The sequence below is a fragment of the Bos javanicus genome, chromosome 9 (assembly GCF_032452875.1).
Source record: "Bos javanicus breed banteng chromosome 9, ARS-OSU_banteng_1.0, whole genome shotgun sequence".
In the NCBI taxonomy this organism is placed as follows: domain Eukaryota; kingdom Metazoa; phylum Chordata; class Mammalia; order Artiodactyla; family Bovidae; genus Bos; species Bos javanicus.
The window spans coordinates 76,859,131-76,886,006 of NC_083876.1; the positions used below are offsets into that span (position 1 = coordinate 76,859,131).

The following is a 26,876-nucleotide window of genomic DNA, read 5'->3' on the forward strand; positions in this document are numbered from 1 at the left end:
CTTAATTACATGAAGGTCAGAAGGCCTCCGACTAACTCCAGATGCCACTGGATTGGCGTTTAGGGCCATTTCAGGAAGGTAGGTCCGCAGGCGCCCAGGTGCAGCCGGAGACCCGGAGTGCGGGCGCCCCGATGACGTCACTCCAAGGCTGCCGGCTCAGCGCGGGGCGTGACGTCACGCGGGCGGGCCAGGCCACCATGAGGTCACCTGGTGGGTGCGGCCAGGCCGAATCCCCAGTGTCGTCACGGGAGGGGGCGGGGCCAGAGCGTGTCAGCGAAGCCGAATCAAAACAAGCCCGAGACCCGCCTTTTCCCTCCGGCTGGAGAGCGTCTTGCTCGCGCCCCGAGACCGCGGCGCCCGCGCGGCTGCGAGCCTCGGGTGACCGCGCGCCGGCTTCAGGAAGCCGGGGAGGGCGCGGCAGCCGGGATGGCGCGGCGCGGGCCGCGCGGCTAGACGGGCGCCAGCGGAGCCGCCGGCCCGCGCCCTCCGTTCTCGGCCTCCAGAACCCGGCGTCGCGCCGCTGGGAGCCGCCTTCACCGACGCGGGGCACCTGGACGCTCGCGAGATGCCCAACCCCAAAAACAGTAAAGGCGGCCGCAAAAACAAGCGCGCCAACAGCAGCGGGGACGAGCAGGAAAATGGAGCCGGGGCCCTGGCAGTGGCGGGCGCGGCGGGCGCGGCGGCCGGGGGGGCCCTGGCGGCGGCGGCCGGCTGCGGAGCGGCGGTGGCGGGCGCACCCGGCACCGGGGGCGCGGCGGGCGCGGGAGGCGCGGGGCCGGGCGCCGCCAACGCCGCGGCCGCCGCGGGGGCTGCAGCCGCGGGCGACGCCAAGAACGGTAAGTCGGGTCCAGTCGGGCGAGCGCCAACTTCCTCACCGACGGGGACGGCGCGGCGGCGGCGGGGCCCAGGGTGGCGCGGGCGATGCGTGGACAATGCGAGAGTCAGGAAGTGCTCACCCCGCCCCTCCGCCCCGCCGCGGCTGCCCCTTCCCGGTCCCCACGCACGTTGGCGGCGATCGATCAGCGGCCCCGGCTCGGTGTCCGCGCGGCTCTCCGGTCACGCGCCTCGGGCAGCCTGCGCCCCAAACTCCGAGGGGCTTTCGGGTCCCCGGTCGGGGCGGCGCTCTCCTTGGGCCCTGCCCGTTGTGCCCGCGCTAGCAAAGCCGAGTGTGTGCCCTAGACCAGGGGGGAGGAAGGAAGGAAGGAAAGAAAGAGCTGCTCAAGTTGAGAAGAATGGTCCGATTGAAAACTTAGGCACCAGTTCCTTCTTCCCTGCTCCCCTCACCCACCCGCCTTCCCCTCCCCTGAGTGAAGGGGAGCCTCAAATCCCGGTCGACCGGGGCTTGCTGTGTTGATTGCCACAGGTGAAGAGGCCCCGAGACAGTTTTACTGTAGGGTGTGTGTGTGTGTGTGTGTCGCTGGGTTGAGGGGGCGGGGGTGTGCTCTTTAATTTTGCTCGCATGAGGAAGGAAGAGAATCTGAACTTGACTTCCGTTCTCAGCCTGGAGTTAAAAAAAAAATCATTATTTAATTCTACTTCACATTTTAGGAGGAAGCTTAATAATCTGAATGCACCTTTTGAGGGAGCATTTAAGGAATAGTGAAGATGCCACAGGATTGCCGTTGTCACTGCAGAGAGACAGTCTTATAGCGTGCTGGGCAAACACTTCTTCGAACTTGGGCAGTTCTTTGAATTCCTCTGGTCAAGCAGGTTTTCAGGGCAGGGAATATAGGTATATTTTAATGAAGAGAGATTGGGTTCCTAATATCTGACTCTTAACTTGTAGGTTTCAGTTTCCAAAGCCCTTCTTTAGATAGATCGCTTACTTTCTAAACAGGTGAACTACACTTAGAGGAACGCTGAAGATTAGCCTATTAGAACCTTAGGCCCCGTTGGCTATATCTCCGCAATTTTGAAATAGGAAGGTTTTCCCCGTCCCCCCCTCCCCCCAGGAACAAACATCCCATTTGTGAATGTTTGAAAAGTCAAAATTTCGCCAGACCGTCTTTGGCGTGTTCTTTTTTTTTTTTTTTCGTGAAGGAGCATGTAGTCGCTCAGCTGTCTGACTCTTTGCCACCCCATGGACTGTAGCCTGCCAGGCTCCTCTGTGAAATTCTCCAGGCAAGAATACTGAGTGGGTTGCCGGTCCCTTCTCCAGGGATCTTCCTGACCCAGGGATCAAACCTGGGTCTCTGCCTTGCAGGCAGATTCTTTACCTTCTGAGTCACTTTAATGGACCTCCCCCGCCCCCCCTTTTTTTTTGTTCTAAACTTCATCTTGGTATTGATGTGGCAGAGGAGAAAGAAGAGACTCCTTGCTCAGCCATTCAGTTTTGTCATCTTGGGAAGAACAGCTGTTCTGAGCTTCAATTTCCTACCCTGAGAAATTGAGAAAAAAGAATTACACTGATTGTATTGGCTCCCTCAGGAAGTTATCATGAGGCTCAGAGTGTCCTTTCTCTACCCAGTCCCCAGTACTTGTTGTTTTAGAGGCTGGTTACATTTGTAACAAGCTTAGTCAAGTTTGTCAAGGAAAGTAAGTTATCAGTGAATGACATTCAAAAGATACTTAGCATTTACCATGTTACAAGTACTGTGTTAAGTATTAAAGGACAGGTGGCAGTCAAGAAAGGACCTCCTGGTCCTCACCGGAGCTTGCATTTCTGGGGATGGTTGGGAGCCATCTGCTTGAAAGTTTCAGGTTGACTGTTACTTTTATTCTTTCTTCAAAAGATAAGACCTGGTAAAGGTGGTGTGAGGGAATGTTTTCCTTAGGCTGTGGTTATGGTGCCCCTGTTACTGCTTTCCACTGAAGTGGCAATCTCAGGTATATTAAGCAGTTCTGTGTATATCTGTGTGAAGGTATGTATTTGTGATTTGGAGCTTGTTTTATTACATGAATGGGGGAAAAGAAGAAATGGGCCAAATATCGCAATAATCACACTTAGAGAAGGTACAAACTTACGTTAGAGCAGTGAGTTGCAATTTTTTTGTTTTTAACATTTGTTCATTTATTTCTTTGGCTGCTTTGTGTCTCAGTTGGGCATGCAGGATCTTTAGTTGCAGCATGTGGGATCCAGTTCCCTGGCCAGGGTTGAATCTGGGCTCCCTGCACTGGGAGCACGGGTGGAGTCCTAGCCACTGAACCACCAAGGAGTCCCCAGTGAGTTGAATTTTATGATGTAGAATTCTTGATTCTGACATGGTGTGAAATCTCAGTGAATGATCCACCTTATTGTGAAGAATCTCTCACTGCAGTTGATGATAATTACACATGGGTGCTGAGGTCTTCTGTGTGCAAAATTGATAAATAAGGAAATTATAAATGCTTTTTTGTTCTTTTTTTTTTTTTTTACCATTTAAAGATGTGTTTTTTAATGTGGACGTGGGAGAAGTGGCATTGGTGAATTTTTAAAGGAAGGGGCAACTGATACGTGCAGCCTCTCAATCAACTGATAAAACCCACTTTTCTTTAAATTTCAGGATGACATTAATTGAACTCATAGTATTTCTAAGTCAATTTTTTATTTAGCTGTGACATTAAATTTCATAATCATGAATATTACAATTCAGTTATTTCAAGAGTGTAGTACATTTACATTATTAAACTTTTAAATGATTTGCTCTAACAGTTCAAGTCAGTTGTGATCTACCTCTGTAAGCATTCAAACTTTATGACTTCATCTAAAGTTAATAGTATTTATTTGTATTTGTTTGGAGTTCATAGAATGGTTTTATGTCTTGTGCTTCCTGGGCAGCGTGGACACCAGGGCAGGGTAATATTGTTCTTAGTTTTTCACTATTAGTCAGTAGTTATTTATAACTACTGATTCTATAAAAAAAGATTTGGTGGTTAGGGAAACCTTGAGGAAGCCATGGCTGGGTTATAGTTGAAGTTAAACTACTTGAAGTTAGGCTTCTTGGTTAAGTTGAATATTAATTGTAAGGACTTTGTACCCCTAAGAAGAAATTAATTAGTACATTTTCAGATACTGGTTTATGAAGTTTTTGTGGGCATTGGAGTAAAAGATGAAGCGCTGTCCTCATTCTACATAGTAAACATCTGTCTGCACATATTGCAACATTTTGATTGTAGATGGACAAGATTTGCAGTGATTATTTTTAGGATCTAGTAATCATGCAGTAGATTATACCCATGTATAGTTTCACTCTGGAATTCTGGTTCTATAAGGCCGCTGGTTTTTGCTTGAGGCCTAAAAATATATGACCCCTTGGTCATAGTATCTACTTTTTAATGGGCCTGGATCTCAAATCCTTTTTATAAATTTCTGTTTTAGGGATGACCATGGTTCACCATTCCATTCATTCCTGACTGCCGCCAGAACCTCTGGGCTGCTGAGTTTGCCTTCATTCATTCAACCATTCATTCATTATTCTTTGTAGTAGATTGGGTTAGTTTACTCAGTGATTGATCTTGCATTTATTATAATGTTATGTATAATATAACATAATATAATATTATGTATAATATAACATTATACATAATATTAAGCTGATGTTTAAGCTCCAATACTTTGGTGACCTGATACAAAGAGCCAACTCATTGGAAAAGACCCTGATGCTGGGAAAGATGAAGGCAGGAGGAGAAGAGGGTGACAGAGGATGAGTTGGTTAGGTAGCATCACTGACTCAATGGACATGAATTTGATCAAACTCCAGGAGATAGTGGAGGACAGAGGAACCTGACGTGCTGAAGTCCATAGGGTCCCAAAGAGTCAGACGTGACTTGGCAACTGAACAACAACAATATATAATATAATATATATATATGTGTGTGTGTGTGTGTGTGTGTGTATGTGTGTATATATATATTTATATATATATATATAGTGGCTGACTTGCATGATACGAGCCTACTAAGGGTTAGCCATTCATGTTAGATTCTGGAAATAGTCTTTGAGACAAAGATTTACCTGCTAGATGTTTACTGGATGTGCTCTTTGCATCATTAATGGTCAGGGAGTGAGGGAAGCAAGACTGAGCAGAGGGAGGAGCTGAGCTGTGATGCAGAGGGGGCTCTGGAGCTCTGGAGCTCTGCTGGCCCTCCTGAGTACCTTGAGGCATGTGAGTGGGGTCTTAACTACCCCCTCTCAACCCCACATACACATTGGTTGGTCACTGGACATGGGGTACCCCCAGGAAGAGGGAATGATCTGGGAGGGGGGTGACAACTGTTAGCTGTAGGGCTTCTGTGGACATTTCAGCAGAGTAGTAAGTACAGGTACATCACTGTTTTTAATGATTGCATATAATATACCATTGTGTGTCTATATCTTGGATAAACTGATCATTCTCCTCTTTTTTGATCTTTAAGTTCTTATTTGTATATCTCTAAGCATTATTGGAGAAGACAATGGCACCCCACTCCAGTACTCTTGCCTGGAAAATCCCATGGATGGAGGACCCTGGAAGGCTGCAGTCCATGAGGTCGCTGAGAGTCAGACATGACTGAGCGACTTCGCTTTGACCTTTCACTTTCATGCATTGGAGAAGGAAATGGCAACCCACTCCAGTATTCTTGCCTGGAGAATCCCAGGGATGGAGGAGCCTAGTGGGCTGCCATCTATGGGGTCGCACAGAGTCGGACATGACTGAAACGACTTAGCAGCAGCAGCTTTGACTTTTCACTTTCATGCATTGGAGAAGGAAATGGCAACCCGCTCCAGTATTCTTGCCTGGAGAATCCCAGGGACGGAGGAGCCTGGTGGGCTGCTGTCTATGGGGTCGCACAGAGTCGGACACGACTGAAGCGACTTAGCAGTAACAGCAGCAAGCATTATTCAGTTACTTCTTTAAGATAAACTATTACCTGTAGACTTGCTATGTCCAAGAATATACACTTTGTTATGACTTTTAATACATGCCTGGAGATTGCCCTATGGAAAGGTTGTACCATTTTAACTTCATTGTGGTCAGAGTGCCCTTTCCCCACGGCCTCTTCAGTTTCTGGTTCGTACTGTTTGAAAGGTGTGCTGGAGAATTGCTGGTACTCTCTAAACTTATCAGCAGTAGGGAGGCCCTGTTTAGATTCAGAGCCTGGAGCAGATGCTGCCATACTTGGGGGTATTTTCCAAGGCTGCATTTATTTCTCCTGTGCTCTTTAGTGATCTTGTTAGCCATCAGATCAACAAGGATTCAACAAAATACCTAATAATGGTAAATGGTATCTTACTAACTGGTCCATGGGATCACAAAGAGTCAGACACGACTCAAGATTGAATGTGCATGCATGATCGTTAGTGAGGATACAAGCATAAGCTTTTGAAATTCTTGCTGCACTGTTATTCTAATCTTAAAAAATAAGCCCTAGAATTTTTTGTAAGTTTTAGTCAAAACGTGGTGTTTGAACAGACTTGTGTGTAACCCAAGGTGCCACAACTTAAGGGCAAAGTGACCTAACCTCTCTCAGCCTTCATTTTCTGAACACAACCCTTTGGAGTGTTTTTGCAGATTAAGAAAAATGGTATATGTGAAAGATCTTGGCATAGGGCTGGGCAGATATGAACACTATTAACAATGTCAAAAGTTCTGTGATTTGTTCAGCCTTATCCAGTTACAAAACTTGTTAAATTATTCTGTTGAGAACAGACAATGAGAGACAATAAGCTGATTTCTTAATGTAGAAAAAGACTGTGGTATCATACAGATAATTTTATTCAGGCATTGATTTGACTATACATGATTTTCTATTCTTCCCTCATCATCTCTCTTTTTCCATAGTTTACCTGGAAAAATCAGAGGATTTAGCCAAAAGAAAAAAGTAAAAAGCAAACTGTGAAAATGGTTTCCTCTTCCTTTCTTCATTCATTCAGTTATCCATCTAGTATGTATTGAGCGCCTGCTAGGCGCTGTGTCAGGGCACTGTGTTAGGCTCTGGGATTACAGGGACAAAAGAATCAGGCCCTGGGGGCGTATGGCTTAGTTGGGAGTCCTTACGGAAATGAATGAGAGTAGGTTATTGCATGTACTACACAAAGGCAGCTGTGGAATAAGGAGCAGGAACTTGTGAGGTGGTCACGTATTGGATTAAAGTTGGGGCTCGTGTCTGAGGACATGGGCAAATGAACTGAGCACATAGAAGTAAAGAGTAATTCAGAGGAGGTGAGGCGCTCCGGGTGTTCTTTGGGGATCATCTGGGGCTTAATATTATTAATTAAAGATCCTTTGCTCTCTCCAGGAAGCAGCTTGAAAGTTCATTCATTAGCTCCTGTGTTTGTTTGTTTGCTCATTCACTATTTTGTTCATCTGCGCACTCATGCATTTACTAAACATTTATTTTGTGCCCACTGTCTTCTATGACTGGAAGTGTAACATTGAATTATACATGGAGACATCAGAATCTGCATGGCTCATGGAAACTGGGAGAGAGACATGTACATGTCAGGGGTAACGATCATAGGTGCCCAGTACAAGAAAGGATTTGTTTCCTGCAAGAGGGGGACCTTTGAGCTGAGTCTTGCAAGAAAAGAAGCAGTTAGCTCTGAAAACAGAGGAAGGATGTTTTGGGGGTGGCTGGAGGAGGTGGGCAAGATCTTTGAGTTCTGGTTGCTGCTGTAGTAGTTCATGGCTGGTGTGAGGCTCGGTGGTGGAAAGGAAATGGGTCCAGACAGTCAAGTCTGGGTGCTTTGTCACCAGTACAGAACCGTCCCTGAGGTTTATAAGCAAAGACATGATTGGTTGAGCCTGCAAAGGGGAATGATCATCAATTGGCAAGCTTGTAAAGTTGTTTATTTTAACATCATGGGTATCTTTCGGCAGTCTTTCTTTTATTACAGCTAATCATGGTTTGGTGGTCCAGCCTGCCACTGACCGTTGATTGTGATTTTTTAGTAAAGTAGTGGGCACACAGCACACACTGCTTTTCTGTACAGCAAGATGAAAGTGTGACAGCCCCAAGGAGAAGTCTCTTAATTGTGGGCACCAGCACCCTGATGCTCTGTCAGCCATGGGAGGTCAGCTAATTGAGGTGAACTTCAGAGAACCTGACGCCAAGGGAGGGCTGGGCACCATATGAGCCGAAGGGCTTCCTCTGGATGGAGGGGTTGTCGCTATGGTTTATTTTTCACATCTTGATAGAAAGTGTCTTATCTCTGTGCTAGGTTGGACTAATTATATTTGTCATTTTATTTTTTATCCTCATCGAATCAGTTTTAAAACAATAAAGTCTGGTGAGGGAGATGTCATTATTTTATACAAAGTGACTGTGTTTTTAAGTCTGTGTGTTTCAGAAAGCTTCCATTTCTCAGTGGTTGGTGAAATAGTAGCTTGCTTTATTTAATCAACAGGATGCTTTAGCTCAATTGTACTTGAGAGGTTTTTGTAAACTGGCAAAAAATAAGTAGCATTTCTAATTCTTAATTGTATGTTCTGATTTATCCGAAGTGGATAGAAAAACAAATTATTTCTGCTAAATTATACTTAGGAGGATAGTACTTGAAAGCATTCTAAAAGTTAGAAACAAGAAAGATATTAAGAGGAAGTTTAAAGAAAAGTGAAGAACTTAAAAAGGAAGTGTTAAATGTTAATCATATCACTGTTTAGAATAGTAAGAACGTTTGCGTGGTTCTCATACGTACACAAAGTGCAGTATATTGAGGCTTCACTGATTCAAATTGTCAAGGAGGAAAAACTTTTCTTCTCCCCTCTTAGGTTCATGATTTTGGGACTTGCAAATTAAACTGACAGAGTAGCAAGAGAAAAGACAGATTTACTCACAGACAAAACTGTGACTCAAAGGGGTGGTTACACTTTGTGGCTTATATACTATCTTAATAAGAGATGGGGAGGGGAGAAGGGTTCTTCTAGGAAAGCAAGTGGCTTCTTAGTAAGAGTAGGGGAGAGGGAGAAAGGGTGCCTGTAGGAAAAAAAATGAATTTTTGAAGAGCTCAGTGGGCCCTAAAAGAATACATGGGTGATGATCATTTTGTGATAGTGTGTGTTTAGGTGTGGTGTGGAAACTTATTTCTGATGGTAAAAGTCAGTCTTCTCAGGTTGCTTTTGAAAGGGGATTTATGACAATTGAGTTCTTTTGAGAGACTCTGTTTTTAGGCAGAGATTTCAGGAACTCAAATGCCTTCAGCTTAAAAAAATTTTTAGGCCAGAGTGGCAGATTCTGAACCCCTTCAAAACTTGTTGAAGTTCAGTATCACCCCCATAATAGCAGTTACAAAAGATAGTGCTATAATTCTGGATTTCTGTTTTTCATTTTATTGGAAATTTATTAGAAATAGATGGCCTTAAGGCATATGCCTTTATAAACTGAGAGGGTAAATTAGGCAAAAGTTAGGAAGATATCAACTTGCTCCTATAAGTAAAGAAGATATACTCGTCAAATTTCAAATGGATGTTTCTCCCAGGGGTTAGTATAAGTTTGATACCTTAGATCATGTCCCTTCAAATCATAAAAGCATCTCAGGAGTCTTTTGACACTAGTATTGAAACTAAATCACAGACTATTTTAGGTTTCTAAATGAGCACTCCTGAATGTGACAATTACATCAATATAATATTTAGTTGAACTGTAGAATTTATTAAAGTGACACATTACTTGTAATGCCTGACAGACCTCAGTGCCTGGACAGAAATGGAGGGAATGGGCAATGGAGGGAATCAGGGTCTGGCTGTTTTTTGATTGGCAGCAGGTGCAGTCTGTAATCTGAGAGGCTGAACCTAGGATGTTACGAACAGACGCAGTGCTGCCAGAGGCCACGAGAGTCCCTGGCACTGGAAAAGAGGAAGCGTTTTTCTGTGGTGGAGGCAGAAACGAGCATCTCTGATACGCAGAGCAACTTGGAGAATTCTTCCACTTCACCTCCTCAGATCTGTTCTTACTGGGCAGTGCTTACAAGTTGGAGTATTGTTAATCCTATAATGATATGTATTGGGCATTTAGTTTTACAAATGCTGATGATGTGTTGTGGTTCAGTAGCAAATTAGGTAAAATGCCTGGATGGTAGTTATGTTGGGGCTGTAGAACCCCTGGAACCCATAGAAAGCAGGAGCAGTTATTGCCGGCAACAGGAACAGTGATCACTCCCTTATGGAGCTCTGCCTGGGAGCCAGGTGGGACCCCCTGCCATCTGCAGTCTGCATTGGAGGACAGGGACACTAAGCTCCAGAAATGGCCTCCCTCTCTTTTTGCAGAAAAGGCACACTGGTGTTGGAGAGATGTGCTGGACCCTGATGTTGCAGTCAGATCTTACATGATACTGGGTCTGTTTTGACTGATATGCAAACCTGTGTATGAATAATGAACAAATTTTTAAGTAGAGGGCTTAAATTTAGTATAAAAACATTAGAGGAAACAATCATTGTTATTGTTGTTTAGTCACTAAGTTGTGTTCAACTCTTTTAGACCCCATGGACTCTAGCCTGCTAGGCTCCTCTGTCTATGGGGTTTCCTAGGCAAAAATACTGGAGTGGGTAGCCATTCTCATCTCCAGGGGATCTTGCTGATCCAGGGATCGAACTCGGGCCTCCTGCATTGCAGGCAGATTCTTTACCGCTGAGCCACCAGGGAATCCCAAGAAGGCAATAGGGCCATTTAAATTACTTTTAAAAGACCTCATGCTTATCTTTCTGGTACCTGAACTGAAATTAAATTTGTGAAACAAGAAAACACTTGACCAAGGAAGCACTTAGCTTACACGTTGTACACTCATGTTAATTTGATCCTGCTCATGATAGAAGGACTTCCTGGTCTTGGGATGGCGGAAACAGGACATCTGTATGGACACTTCCAGTTCTTAATGGATCACAGTTCATAGCGAGGATGCGATTATCTTCTTTAGGCTGAAGTTCTAGAAGTGAGATCACTGGTCACCAGGCATGTGATTTTCAAGGCTTTGATGTATGTTGCCAAACTGCTGTCCAGAAAGGGTTTCCCTCTTTCCACTAACTCTGGCGCTGCATGGAGTGCTCCATTTGCCACACTCCTCCACTGGGAGTTTGATAACCACTTTCACCTATGCCAATCAGATAGGTGAAAAATCACATCCCATTGTAATGTTCATTTCCATTTGTTGAATTGCCAGCTGAGTGAATGTCTTTTTATGTGTATACTGTTCATTTGTGTTTTTTCCTGTTTGTGTTTTTTGTCCATTTAACTAATGGGCATTGATCAGCACAAGGTCTTTGTATATTCAGGATACTTTTTGACACACATTTCTCCTGGCTTATTGTTTATCTTCTTACCTTATTTGAAGCATCCTGGCTGGTTAGAAATGTTATAGATTTGTACGATCCCAGAAGAGACTCTGATGCTGGGAGGGATTGGGGGCAGGAGGAAAAGGGGACGACAGAGGATGAGATGGCTGGATGGCATCATCGACTCCATGGACATGAGTCTGGTTGAACTCCGGGAGTTGGTGATGGACAGAGAGGCCTGGCGTGCTGCGATTCATGGGGTCGCAAAGAGTCGGACATGACTGAGCGACTAAACTGAACTGAACTGAACGATCCCAGAAAATCCACAAAGAGATAGAAACTCAAGAGAAAGACAAGAGAGAGTGGGAAAGGTTGTCTGTAAAATTACTTGTAGGAAAAGCAGTTCGGGCCTGGCGTCAGGGTAGTGACTGAATTCATTTGGGTGTCAGTGCATAGTAACACTGTTAGGTTTGTGAGGTTCTGTTTCCTTCTGTTTGTGAGGTTCCTGAGGTTCTGTTTGTATTTAATTTGCAAGGCTTTGTTTCACAGAATTGGTTATAGTTCCTGTCACCCTCCTTCACCTCCTCCCTGACCACTCCTGTCCATGGAAGCTGAGCTACCATGCTCAACACCTGTTGTTTCCTGCACATTCTTAAAGTCCCCTGCAGTTTTTATTCCAGCCAGTTCCAAGGACTTTGAAACTTGTAGATAAAAGCTTACTATTTACTTATCACCTCTGCTACAAACTGAGGCCGCTTATGGCTAAGTTCCCTGTAAATTTCCTGTGATCATAAACTTAAATGCTGAATTATAGGAAAGTTCTCACTTTTTTCATTCTGGCACTTGCATTGAAATTACATTTCTGTGTTAAGAAAGTGAGAGCACAGAACTCACCTGGACCAAGAGTTTATTTGTGCCCTGTTCATCACGCTGATCCAGTCTGCCCTGTGTTTCTCAAATGTCTGTGACTTGCAGGAGATTCCCAAACTTACTGCTTTTTTGAAGAGTGTGAGATTTGAGAGACCTAGGTCCTAGCTTGAGGTTTTCCATTTTGCAAGGCTGATGGAGCTTTCTGAGGCCAACTATTCTTATCTGTGGAAAGCAGGATAAGACGATATTGTGTATGACTAACTCCTTGCAAAAAACTGTATTGCTGTTTGAAAAAGCCCATGGTTGTGTCATGCTTCGGGGTTTTGGGTGTTTTGTAGTTGGTGTTTTGGTTTTCTGTTTGTCATGTGGTTGTGTGTCTGCTTCCCCTAGTGCTGAATGCATGCTCTGATTTGTTGGAAGAACCTGGGGCCAACCTGGGCTTTGCCCCACAGCTTGCAGTACATGTTGCTCTTCCAAAATGCTGATTCTACTTCCTTGGGAGAGCCTTTCATTTCTCTGCAGGTTCAGGTCTGCTAGCTCTTGCTGTGTGGGTTTTCCCAAGGAATCTGCAGTGTTTACCTGCTGGTCTCACTGAGCGCCCTCCTTGAGTGGACTCCTCTAGGGTTTCTGACCCACTGAGGGGAAGGCCTGTGGAGGCTGAAGCCATGGGGCGGGTGCTTTCACCCAGCCTGAGTGGAGCTGACTTGTGGATTGTTTCGTTGTGATCTGTGAATCATCTGTCTCCAGATTTCATTATAACCACAAACTGTGCTGTGGTTTTAACCATTTGATCAGAGAGCCTTGCTTTTGGCCTGTTGTACTGCATGATTCGCACTGTTGCGCCTGTGTCTGTAATCATGCCTTCTTTAGTTTGTGTCCGCTCACTTCAGGCCTTTGTGCTCCCTGCTCTTTACCAGCCTCTGGGTTTCTGTGGAGTAGGAGTTTGTGTTGTAAAAGCATTTGGGATACTTTCATAACACTGCGTGCATGCGTGCTAAGTTGCTTCAGTCAGTCGTGTCCGACTCTGTGCGACCCTATGGACTACAGCCTGCCAGGCTCCTCTGTCCATGGGATTCTCCAGGCAAGATTACTGGAGTGGGTTGCCATTTCATTCTGCAGGTCATAACACTTTGGGTTGTTTCCTTACCTCCCTTTAAGATTTTACATCTTAAATAAGATTAAAGAATTGTGAATGTGCCAAATTGTATTATGGATTTTAACAAGATGACTTCTACAGGCATATGACACTTGGTATGTATCAGTGTCTGTGTGTTTATATAAATGTATGGATGCGTTTTTTTTTTTTAATTTTATCTTTAAACTTTACATAATTGTATTAGTTTTGCCAAATATGGGATTTGGTTGATTAAAACAAGCCTTCTCTTTGAGATATTCAGATTTGAAATTTTTGACTTTGTATCAGTTTTCCTCATAATTTATTTTTTAATGTTCCATGAGGTATGTGATCTAAAGATGACTTGGAAAAGTTTTTGAAGAATTAATTTGAAATTTTTTCTCTTGACAGATTTGGAAATACTGATTCGATCATATATACATTTGTATATGTTTATATATTTTAATAAAGTTGTATTTAACTGGAAAAATTCTTTTATGACAAAAAAATTTCTACACGTTTTTGCTCTTTTATAAATGGTATATTTCTCCTCTAGTTTAGAAATGAATAGTGTTGAGCCTTTGAAAATAATCATACTATAAAATTATATTTTCTATTCCACAAAAGTTAGTAACTGGGAAAGGAAGGATTGTTTAGTTGTTAATATAATGACATCTTTGGTTTAATATATCAGTGGGGTAAAAACTTTGAGCTTCCTTTGCAGTAGGAAATTTTATGGCATATTCTTCTGAAAATAAGTCATATTATAGCAGCTTTATTGAGTATGTGTATGTGGTGAACTACTGAGTTTGGACATAGACAAGATTTACTTTTGAGTCTAGTTTTCCTTTTCACTGAGGTATGTGTAAGGCTTAGACACACCCTCTGCTTTGACAAGTCTCTCCTTGTCACCACAGCTTCTATAACTTGCTTGTTGGTTGCTGACGCAGCATTTCAGAAATAGGCCAAGTTGTGTGGCCCCCAGGCTAAAGCTTTGTCTTCTCTCCCTAGCTCACAGCAGAGTGACTGCGGGGGTGGAAGGGAATGCTATAATGCTTTTTCCCAGGTTTATTTTGAAGGGAAGGCAAGGGAACTGAGAGTGCATCTTTCAGGGAGTTCAGCAGGATAGGAAAGGAATATGGGAAACAAAGGAGTGTAAGGATTTGATTTAGCTTGGAGTGTGGATACAGTAGGGAAATGAATTTAGCCATGTTGTGCTGGGGATTTATTGATTTAATGACAATAGTAGCCTGAAAATCTTCTTGGGGATTGTTGGCATGTTGACCCAAGCAGGGTTCAGGCAAATCAGGTTGAGATTCTGCTTCTCAGCGCCAGTGCTCTTTCTGCTGCCCCATTCCATAGTGTCTACTGATACCATGCCAAATCTTTATGTTCTTTCCAAGAAAAGTTGCTTTATTCTCGTTGACAAGTAAGCCTTTTTTTTTTTTTTCCAGATTAGCACTTCTGTTAGCTCGAGTAGATTTACCTCACTCTCTTTCTTTGTTTTTAAGGAGTGTAAAGATTGGGGTCAGGAAATCTTTATATTGTAATTGGGTTTAAGCACTTGTTTCTTTAACTTGACTTTCTTTAGACCTAGTTTTTAAATAATTCTGGATTGATGTGGGCATTGGCCACTCTGAATAAACTTGTGTAACCAGATCATAGTAAGTTGTTTGATAATTTTTAATGAGACACTATTTCAAATTCTAGAACTGCTTACTAAATCTTGTTACACATAGTTATTGGTCACTGCCTCTCCTTATAAGCTGGCTCTGTGCTCTTTATTGATCTCTGTGGAGTATGAGTGGATATGGAAGACCTTGCTAGCTGAATGACCTTGGGCAGAGCAGTAAAGGATCCTCTTGTGGGCTTAGGACGTGTTTGTAGAATCTGAACCAAGGGATTGTCTTATTTTGTATTGTGTGAAATTTTGGTATTTTTAAGAAGCTTTCAGGGAAAATTAGGAAGCCATTATCTTCATCCTGATATTCAGCCTAAAGCAGACGTATTTGGGGTCTTTGTCCTTTTAGGTCTTGACATGATCTCCGGTAGATAACAAAACTGTGAGTTTTCTACTTTAAAGTCATTATTGACACAGATTTCTTACTGGTATCAGGGTTTTTGAGCCAGAATGGAAATTTTAAAATGGGTAAAATAGAAGTCTGTAGCTTTCTATTTAGTTTTAACTTCAGACTAGGTAGGCTTATGCATTTTAACTGAACCTAAGAAAGAGTGAGTCTAGGAGAATAAACTGAATCTATGGAGACAACGTTAAAAACCCAAGTTGTTAAATATAGGTGAAGAGCACGTTGTTGTTGTTGTTGTTTTGGCTGGTGGGGGCAATATGAGGCTTCCACGTTTATTTGGGTAGAGTGGTTTGTTTGAGTAAAAGTCTTGTGTTTAAATCCTATTCAAAGCATGAAAACATGTTTAACTGAATTTAATCTCCATGTACTCAACTTGCTACCCTCTTTGGAACAGTCTCACACACTAAAATAACATCAGAGAGGATAAAGTGAATCAGAGGTTAAGACAGATATGCTTAAGTGAGCTTTACTATAGCTCCCATACTAATTAAAACAAGTTGACAAAATACTTTGAAAGTATTAGTTTCCCTTCGTTACAGGACTTAGTATCTTTTAAAAAGTTTTAGTAGAGAAGGGTCTCGAGACAGTTGAGAACATTTACTTAAAAACTTTTTTAGTTTTCACTTGAGAAAATACTCACCAGTTAGTCAAGAAATGATTTTTAACCCCCTGGTGAGTCTGAGGTGTGGTGTGGGCACCAGTCTCCTTCTCCTCTGATCTGTGCTCGGTACTGCCCCACAGGGAGGGCTGGTGACCGAAGCAGAGGCGTGGCCCATGGGCCTCGTGGGTGACCAGGTGGGGATCCAGTCCTGGACCTAGTTGTGGTGCTCTTTGAGTGTAGCTGAGGGACGTGGGGCTTTGGGCTGGGAGTTTCTGAGATTCCTGAATGCGTGTGTGATGTCATCACTGTAATTTTCAAAAGGCTGATTTGAGGGTGTTGATAAAACTTTTTTAAGACAGATATACTTAAGTGAGCTTTACTATAGCTCCTATACTAATTAAAACAAGTTGACAAAATACTTGAAAAATACTTTTTTTGCTTGTGTGTCCCCTAAAGGAATTTGAGAAAGCAAAGTCCCTTTTACTTAATACTGTTTCACCCTGTTTTTTTTTTTTTTAATTTAAGTTTAAATGCAGAGGTACAGTCTTCAGTTTACTGTAAATCTTGTCATTTTGATGTATTTAAACAGAATCCAAAATCATAGTAACTTGATAGCCATAGTCATTTAAAAGATCATGGTCAGAAATTTTACATTTTTTTTCTATTTTTATCATCTTGTCATTTTTCTATAACAAAATATGTCTTTAAACTTAAATTTATATTAAGAACTACTTCCGGAATGATAGAAGGACCCCTGGATATCTGCCTCTTCTTAAAAACAATGTGAACACGGGAAAAAATGATCAAAATCAACTTTTCAGAATTCTAGAAATTAACAAAAGACTTGCTTTAATCCTCGGAGTTTTTATTCAAGGGAAATGACTGAGTCATAGTAGGAACAATGAATTTTGTTTTCTCTTAACTTGTCTATTCCCATTCCCTCTCCCTGGCTCCATGGTAGCTTGGTTTTTTAAAAAAAATTTATATATATATATGTGTGTGTGTGTGTGTGTGTGTGTGTGTGTGTTTGAAGTAGGGTTGATTTACAGTGTTGTGTTAGTTTCTGGTGTACAGCAAAGTGATTTAGTTTTATGCATGCATATATATATATGTATACGTATACTTTTCAGATTCTTTTCCTTTGGTTGTTATATTGAATATAATTTCCTGTGCTGTACAGTAGGGCCTTGTTGTTTATCTATTTTATATATAGTAGTATGCATTGTGAAAGTAGTGTCTGACTCTTTGCGACCCCATAGACTGTACAGTCCATGGAATTCTCCAGGCCAGAATACTGGAGTGGGTAGCTGTTCACTTCTCCAGAGGATCTTCCCAACCCAGGGATCGAACCCAGGGCTCCTACATTGCTGGTGGGTTCTTTACCAGCTCAGCCCCGAGGGAAGCCCTGTAATATTCATTGTAGCTTTAAAACAAGCAGCCTAGTAGTCACTGGAGGGGGAAGAACAGATTTGAAGCTTCCTCCAAAACTCTAGTCCCAGAGAACTACCGCCATTTGACGTGTCCGGAAGCTGCCTGGTAAAACCTCATTCACAGGGCTGGTCTTTATTTGACCTGGCTCAGAGGTTACCCAGTGTTAGAAGCCCTCTTACGATGTCTGCTGAACACACTCAGCAGCAGTTGTTTGTCATTGTAATTATGATACTAGCCAGCAGCCAGAGCAAACAAAAAATGGGTCAAAACACTTAAGAAGAATGTCTTGAAAGTGGGAAGCCCATAAAGGGTTTTGAGAAGCTCTGACACATTCCTGGTGCCCTAGAGCAGGGGTCCCAGCCTCCAGGATCCAATGCCTGATGATCTGAGGTGGAGTTGATGCAGTAATAATAGAAATAATGTACTTGAACCATCCCAAAACCATCCCCCCAACCCCTGGTCTATGGAAAATTTGTCTTCCATGAAACCCATCCCTGGTGCCAAAGAAGTTGGGGACCGCTGCTCTAGAAGACCGTGCATGTGGGCAGGGCTCAGAGCATGCCCAGGGAAGACTTGAAGAGCCCCTCATTGTTGCTTCTGGCTGATCTGGAGACTCCAAAAAAGCCAAAAGTAAAGGCCAGTAAGGTTGTAAATTGTTGAAGCATTGAAGGTTTACCCAACACACACACAGCCCCTTGGCAAAGGGTGGGACACTTACTGTTCAGGGCGTTTAAGGAAGTCTCTGTCCAGTTATTAGCTGACCACCAAACTAACTGAGTAGAAACTTTGGTGGCTACATGTGATGGAAAAATAGAGACCTTACAGAATTAGTCACTAAACAAGCAAACAGCAGTAACAACAGCAGCAGCATACTGGAAGGAGGGAAAATCTGATTTTTAGAGTTACCACGCTGATTTTCAGAGTTGGCACTGTTATTAAAAGTGTCTAGTTTTCAACAAAAAAAATATAAAATACTCAAAGTCACAGGAAAGTGTGGCTAACAAATTTATTCATCATTTTCAACCCCTATATGAAGCTCTGCACTGGGCACACAACAGGTGTTCAGAAGTGTTATTGAATTGACTTGTAATTAGCTGATTTTCAGAGACTTTGTGTGTTTTTCTTTTGTATTGAGTGTTTAACCCTGAGACAAACCCTGGTGTGTTTATTTTGTCCCTTAGAACAGGGTCTTTATTAAATGATAACTATTAATAGAAGCCCATACATTTTCCCAAATGAGTGTTTGTTAGTATTCTGGAAAATTTGAAAGCTCTTTATTTAATTAATTAAATATAATAAATCTGCTAAGAAAACTGCCTCATTCAGAGACCAGATTAGTTTGAAATATTTCCTGTGTAAAGTTTGCTTGTATAGTTTGAGTTTTTACAGCACTTTGAGAATATAACTATTGTACTGTTTTGCAAATGTCCAGATCTCTAGAGACCTGTAATCAAGTGCTCATGTTATCCAGTATTTGACTTATTTATAGTAAAGATTCCAAAACTTTAGTGTGTCAGACCTAATAAACTGGTGTTACATCTACATATCTGGACATGCTTATTAAAAAAAAAATCTGGAAAACAAATCTGGCCTCAAATCCATAATATTTTCAGATGATTAATAAACCTTTACTGTGTTCGCGATCAGTCTTGAGGATGGCAGAAATTCAGGGTTGTTATGTACTGTATTGACATTCTCTGATTCATCCCAGGAGCAGAGAAGGAAAGTGGAACTGCTGAAGACATCACATCAGTGCACAGAGTGTTATCAGTATATCCTGGTTTCAGATACTTACTTGTGTATATTTTTCTATATTCATCATTCTTTTCTGCTCCAGTGTCTGTAAAAAAAGATGAAGCAAACCTACTGGACCTGCAAGCCTCAAAACCCCATGTCACTGCAAGGAGAAGATGCTCACTGAATTTGCATTGATGCCAGGCAGGAAGGCAAGGGAAGATTAATATCTTGGAGAATGTGGTCAGAATTCCAAAAGCTGTTGACATATCCCTGCCGAGGCGAATGCTAGGCTGGCAATATTCAAAGAGTGACACGAGAAGGAGCAACCTATAAAGCTAATAGTTGTTTACTGGCAATTGTAATTGCCAAAAAGTCTGGGGTTTACAGTGGATCTTGAGGCTAAAATTTAACTGTTGAAGAACTTGGTTAGCAAAAGTGAGGGTCTTTTGTTGTTCACTGTGGAAGTAATATTGTATCTAGAGTAGGTGTGTATGCGTGTAAACATGCATGTGTATGAAATTACACTGTTAGGGTGATATCTGGTTATTCAGAGATGCACTCATGTACACCTTTGTATGACTGTGTGCGTTATTTCAGTAGGCATGTTATAAACTTTTTTTTTCTTATATTCTTACATGTGAATACATATATCTATAATTAGTATACCAATGGACATGACTTTTATTATTTAAACAAGTTGTCATTATAATTGCTAATGCCATTAATAAAGGCTCGATGGCTATAGTAATCTGCTATTCTTGCTGTTAGGTTTTACATTGGCATTTTTTTTCACTTGTCATCCTGTAGGGGCTCAGATGGTAAAGAACCTGCCTGCAATGCAGGAGACCCGGGTTTGATCCCTGGGTGGGGAGTATCCCTTGGAGAAGGGAACGGCTACCCTCTCCATAGGGTCGCAAAGAGCCAGACACAACTGAGCAACTAACACGTTCATCCTTTAGAAGGTGAAGTTGGTTGGACCCTTGTAGCTGTCGGTGGCGATGTAACCTCGCAGCAGGTTCAGATTGTGTGGCCACATCTGTAACACTTGCCATTTCGCTATTCATTGCTCTTCTGTCTGCCTCTCCCCTTAGAGCTAATCTCTGCAGTGAACATGGGACTGTCCTTTGCCTATTTGTCAGAAATGAATCCCTGGGTTTGCTAGGTGAGGGAAGAGTGGGAAGAAGGGGAAGTAAAGAGGCTGCTGTTGGGGAGAGCTGAGTGGAGACAAGACTGGGCTCATAGGGGATGACAGAGTCTAGGCTTTGTGGGTTAGAGCCCTGCACACAGGATCTCCTCTTCCCGGAAGAAGACGAGGTAGGGTGGAGTTGACAGGCGCCAGAGCCCACTTCACCATGTCTCAACTTCACCGGTGAGGCTGGGAGCAGGTGACAGAGGAGGCACCTACCTGGTCCAGGCAGGACAAGGAGGCCAGAGGGGCTGGATTGGCTGGCAGAGCTCTGAGCAGCAGGAGTCAGCCTGGGATGTGTCTGAGAGACACCAGGCTGGTTGGGAACAGGTGGATGGCTGGGTATGAACAGCAGAGTGGGAAGCTGAAGGGGCTGAGCCCAGGGGAAGGAGTGAGAGTGTGGAGCTGGTGAGCACACTGGCTCTAGGACTCAGTGCTTATGCCCCAGCCACTCCTCAGGGGTGGGGCGTGGGCAGGTAGAGAGGACAGCCCTTCCTGAAGGGGTTGAGTTTGTGGGGCTCCTGGGCTCTGTGGGTCAGCACTGGCCTCTCCTCTCAGTTTGCATCCTTTTCTGGCCGACTTTGGAAAAACGAGGAGGGAGGAGAGCATCTGCCCCCCACCCCAAAGTCCACAGTTTGATATAAATTAGGCAAAGCTGGTTTGAAATTTATGGCAAAAGGTGGGGAATGGATTTTTGTTTTGATCATTCATAGCCTCCTCCTCCTACAAATAAACTGGCTTTCAAAAATACATGTAATACTATAAGAAATAATAAATAAGTGAGAATATTAGTAATAGGGATGATACTGTTAGGAAAAATAATGGATATCTTGGGGCATTGCAAGAGGTGGGTCACAAATGTGGCTTTCAGATTTCTAGTACAGGGAGGGAAAAGGCAAACAGAAGCAGAGGTCTGCACTCCAGGGTCCATTGGATAGAAAAACAAAGCAAAACAAAACCAGTGACTTACAAAATGTTATACTGCGCAATGTCCATGACAATATCCTTTCATAAATAAAACAAATTTGTTAGGCCTGCTCACATCATTAAGGGGCTTCCCAGCTGGCACTAGTGGTAGAGAATTCACCTGCCAATGCATGTAATACCTTCATACTGTAAGAGACACAGGTTTGAATCCCTGGGTCAGGAAGATCCCTTGGAGGAAGGCATGGCAACCCACTGCAGTATTCTTGCCTGGAGAATCCCATGGACAGAGGAGCCTGGCGAGCTACAGTCCATGGGGTCACAAAGAGTCGGACACAACTGAGCAACTGAGCATGCATGCGTATGCACCATTAAAAGCAGCCTGTCCAGGGAATAAAACAGTGTGGTCCAGGTAACCAGCCCTGTGACACCTGGCTTTACTAAGAGATAGCTTTTACCTGGTGCAAGGCTGACATACTCAGATGCCTCCAGGGCCCTGGCATATGAATAAGTTTGTGAACAGGGCTGGAGTGGAGACCTGAATGACCCAGAGAGGGCACGATGCATCTAAAAGGCATTTATACTTCATAACAAGAATCCCTGTACTGGTTTAATAAAACACTGCAGGCTAGACCACCCCACTGGAGCTCAGATCTAGAAGAGCGTGGACATCATCTATGACATCTTTCATAAATATTGTTTCTCTCAGTAGAATGTTTGGACGGTATTGAACAGCAGTGAGTCGTGGGCGTATTTTCTGACAGGTGCCTTGTCTGCAGATGACCCCTGTTGCCAGTTGGTCACACAGCTGAATGTTTTACCCGTTGGACAGACTGGGGGGAGGTGAAGCCATTTGTCTTTTCAGCCGAGGCCTTCGGGAATCCAGAGGCAAGGGGAGGGCCCAACTCCACTGTGGCCTTTGGTCTTCAGGCACCATTCTGGATGCACCGAGAGAGAAGTAAGCCAACATTTTTGGGACACTGTACTTATAACTTAGGTGGTAAATGGCAATCACATATAAAAATATTTTGGAGTTTTGATTATGGCTGTATTTGGAATATTCATGCATGCAAAGGGAAGGCCATTGACAGGGATAATCAGAATCAGGTTCTTTAGTGTTTCAGGGAAGCAAGGAAATGCTTTAAAACTGCATTATAGTACTGGAGGATAACATGAAGTCTTTTCTGGAGTCTCAACAGTGGGATGGTTTAATACCTGGGCAGTCTTTCTGTTGTTATATATGTGCACACATTCAGACACATGTGCACATACACATGTACTTAACCTGGAGTTCTGTCTGCATCCTGTGATATTGTGGTTTGGTTCTGAGAGCTCATGGACTAGTCTTCAGAGTGAGTGCATGCAGTACATGAAATGCCAGGGTACTGTGTAGTTCTCTGAGATTCAGTGCCCTCAAGATCTAAATCTCCAGGTAGGAGAAAAGGCAGTCTGCTAATTTATTTCCTAGTATCACGTGATCCCATTGTATGCAAATTGATTATGCAAATTTCAACTAAAGACACGTAAATGATAATAAAAGTTTCCCGTTATGTGCAAAATTTCGGCAGGCACATTCCCCCAAATTATGCACCAGGCTATCTCATATTTTCAAAGCCAGCAGGTCAACTGAATTGTAAAAATGCTTTGTTACCCAATGTCACATCCTTTTCTTTTTAAGAGAAATACCTTCTAACCCTTGGCAATATTATGTGAACTCTTGTTGCTTACAGATATCCTTCATGGATTTAAGTGACATTTGTGTTATTATTTTCAAATTAGCTTATAACTCAAGCCTTTATTACAGCATTCAGCGTATCCAAGTTGTGCTAATAATACTCGTGCTGGAAAACATCCTGAAAATCTGTAACTTTGGAACAGAAATAGGATAAAACACTATGCTATGCCATGCTGTCAATTTATGAGGTACAACTGAGAAATATTAGAGATAATTCTGCTATTAAAAAGCAGCAGTAAAGCAAAAACACAGCACAGCGGCTGAGCTGCAGATTTATGCGTTCCGAGGATGCATTCCCCATACTCCGCCCGCAGACTGTGAGGTAATCAGTCTTGAATTATGTAAGTTCTTTAGGAACACATCTCATGAATCAAAGGCAGCCATGCTTTTTGTGAATCCCTGTTACCCAGGCTTGGAAAAGATCTTTTAGGTTGAAAACTACATATAGCAAGGTACTTGGCTGACACTGAGTAGAAGATCTTTAAGGGGCTAGGAGAACAGAATTTTCCTTCTGCTTCTTTAAAACTTGTCAGTACATATTTAGTGACTTATTTTATGCATGCTGCCCTGCTTTGTTTGTGGGGGGAAAGCACGTATTTTTTGTACTTACTTACAGATGGAGAAAGGAGGATGGTCACTTCCTGGTTGTAGCTTTGCTCTAAATGCAGTCCTTTTGTTTCTACATCAAGTAATATAAAGTGATAGGGCTTTTAATAATAATTGTGTATATTTAAATGGTGCTCATTATGGGCTGGGCACCATTCAAACTGCCTTAATAACTCCTTTGATATTCACGGCAACCCTTTGAGGTAGGTGCTCACTCTTGTTGCTGCCATTTTACAGGTGAGAAGAAAGAAGCCCAGGGAGGTTGAAGTGACTAGTCAGAGGTCTTAAAACTGCTAAGTTTAGAGCTACAAGTCAGTCCAGGCTGGTTGGCGGGCTCCAGAGTCTGTATCCTCAATCACCATGCTCCGGCCCCTCAGGAAGCTTGGAGATAGATGAGCAGCCTCAGGTCAGAACAGTCGTCCCCCCAGGGGAACTTGCTCTTCAGACAAAAGGGTGTGCTCCCCCTAAGAGGAATTACTGTATGGAACAGAGCTGTATCATAAGACAGTTGTTCAGAAACCTTAAAGTTTGCGTTTGGTACCTGGATGCTGAAGGAGGGTAGAATAGATCGTGGTAAGTTTGAGGAAGTAAGTGTGAGGGCCAGGTGCTGCCCGAGAGAGGCTCCTGGCTGAGTCTCGAAGGCCTGTGGAGACTGCTAGACAGGGGCTGAGCTCCCTGGGGGCCAGCTTCCCCCACCCTCCCTCCAACAGCACTCCGTCACTGCAGACTCCTATATCTGACTGGGCCCTAGTTGCCTTCCACGAGACATTGATTAGACACATGACACAGTTTTCACCGTAGTGGGTTTGCAAGGATGAATGTGACCGAGTCCCTACCTTAGGCTTTGTCTAGAAATCCTCACATGACTTCAGAAGCCTGTCTACCCCGCCAAACTCCCCACCTGCCTGTGATGCTTGAAATTATTTTAAGAGCTGTGAGAACAGTTAATTTCACAGTTAGGAAGCTGAAAACAGCAGTGTCTGGTTTGGGGGTTCCTGTCAGCGCGAACGAGTTTATCATCAAGAGTTTTGGGTTGGTTGGGCAGCCAGTATAAATGGCCGCTGTCAGATCCTTCCCTTTCTTTAGGTTCTGGGGGTGGGTTTGGGAGGGGGACACCAAGGCCTGAGGTGGGAGGAAGGATACAGGATGAGATGGAGAGGGATAGATGTTGCCCAAGTGATGTCAGCCTCCTTATCTTATTGTCCAGACTGGAAACGACTTGAGATTTTTGCCCAGAATGAGGTGAAAGTAGAAGTGAAAGTCTCTCAGTCGTGTCTGACTCCAGGCCGGAATACTGGAGTGGGTAGCCTTTCCCTTCTCCAGGGGATCTTCGAACCCAGGTCTCCTGCATTGGTTGCAGGCTGATTCTTTACCAGCTGAGCCACAAGGGAAGCCCAAGAATACTGGAGTGGGTAGCCTATCCCTTCTCCAGGGGATCTACCTGACCCAGGAATCGAACTGGGGTCTCCTGCATTGCAAGTGGATTCTTTACCAACTGAGCTATCAGGGAGCAGAATGAGGTGAGCCCTGATTATTTTCACTTGGGCAGGGAGAAATAGAACCTGAGTGTGAGATATTTGATGGTGAGGCCGTAAAAACATGTACTGGAGAGTTCCTATACGTTTTTTAAAACCATACTGTCTTCATATGAAGGAAGCTTTTCTCATTTTGCTTGTTAGGCAGCACAGCTCAGACTAAAGTCCCGAGGGTTGTGCGTAACAGAGGCCCTCACTGAAGCGAGCGTTCCCTTCTCCTCACTTACCCTCATTTATACCTTTGTGGGACTACTATTCTTAATAGCTAAGAATTTTCTAAATTTAGAAGTAGGTTTCAGGAAATAATCAAATACGTTCTATAATGTGGCAAGTTTTGTTATAGGTGTGATGTTTGAATGCCACTAGTGCTGTTTTTACAGTTAAAAGAACGTTTGCTATATGTTTCAGTAAATTGCAAAACTTAGGAAACTGAAACAAAGGCATGACATTATTCATTTATTGACTTACTTTCTCAATGCCTTAGAGCAGCTTGCATTTAGTTGGGGAGCACTAAATTTAGAAGAGTTTTTATGGAACTTTACAGTCACGAAGCGCTTCCACCTGTATTTGAGGTGAGTGAGCGCAAGCATTTGTATCCTTACTTTATAGATGAGGAAACTACTCCAAGTCAAACAACTAGTCAGTGGTGGAACTGGCGCTCACATGCCCTTCATTCTTCCCAGCTGCCTTTCCAAACAAATCCTGAAGGAAATCGTGTCTTTGAGCAGAAAGGCAAGCCCTCCATGGCTTCATTAGAAGCCTGTGTAAGAAAATGAAAAGGGGGGAGGAAAAAGAAGGCTGTGTAGATATAAAAGCTTTGTCAGAGGCCCTTTCCCAAGGTTCCCCTATTCCTCACCCTGTTCCCCAGAGCCTCGCCCTATAAGGCTGGAGGTATGTAACAGGGCGAGGTGTCTATTGCGTATGTTTGGTGTTAAACAAGCCCTGGCTTTATATCTTTGCACGCAGGCATGCATGTTAATGCTATATTTAGCTCTTTCCAGGTGGCACTAGTGGTAAAGAACCTGCCTGCCAATGCAAGAGACACAGGATACCTGGGTTCGATCCCTGGGTCGGGAAGATCCCTGGAGAAGGAAATGGCAACCCCACTCCAGTATTCTTGCCCGGAGAATCCCATGGACAGAGGAGCCTAGTGGGCTGCAGTCCATAGAGTTGCAGAGACTTGGACATGACTGAAGCGTCTTAGCGTGCATACACTTGGCTTTATATATATTTTTGAGATCTAACCATAAGGCCACATCAAAGTGGCTGCCATGTGAACCAGCCGAGCTGGCAGGTTGGAGTGGAGATACTTTGTTGTGGAGTCCCACCTGGAGAAACAGGTGGGAATGGCTGTGATGAAGACAGATGGTGTTAGAGGAACAGGGACGTGGAACTGTGTTCCCTCCTCTGTGCATGTGGTCCAGGCACGAACGTCTTTAGAGCTCTTACCATGGCTTGCCAATCTTTCCAAGTCCAAAGACGTGATATGTAGGAAGTGCTCAGGATTGGTTGAATGATATGCATTTGGAACTTAAAAAAAAGATGTAAGAATAATTTTTCCCCTTTTAGTCTACCTTTCTTTAATGTGAAAAATACTTTTAAAAGAAACATCAAGTCAATCTCAACATTTAAAATTTAAAGTTTTGGATATTGTGAATGCAGAGGTATTCCTGGGTCATTCTTAAATTTAATTTCCTTAGTCCTGGGTTAATATCATTTAGGTTTTTGCCAGTACATTTCAGAGCCGTTCCCTTCAAAGCTGTTCCTCTGCAGGACTGACAATAAAAGCCACTGAACTTTGTTTAATTGACTAATTAACATTTTAAAACACTGTGTTTTAAAATGTCACCTGGAGCCTAGGTGACTACAGCTAATTTGCCCAGTG

At 43.3% G+C, this 26,876-nt stretch overlaps 1 protein-coding gene across 1 annotated transcript in view; it reads left to right on the top strand.

Moving 5' to 3' along the window:
* Positions 1-282: 282 nt before the first annotated feature.
* Positions 283-26,876, top strand: part of HECA (hdc homolog, cell cycle regulator) — a 45,152-nt gene continuing 18,558 nt past the window's right edge. The window contains exon 1 of the mRNA XM_061428143.1: positions 283-836. Coding sequence (XP_061284127.1) covers positions 566-836 — 271 coding nt within the window. The 5' untranslated portion in view covers positions 283-565. The remainder of the gene's footprint in view (positions 837-26,876) is intronic.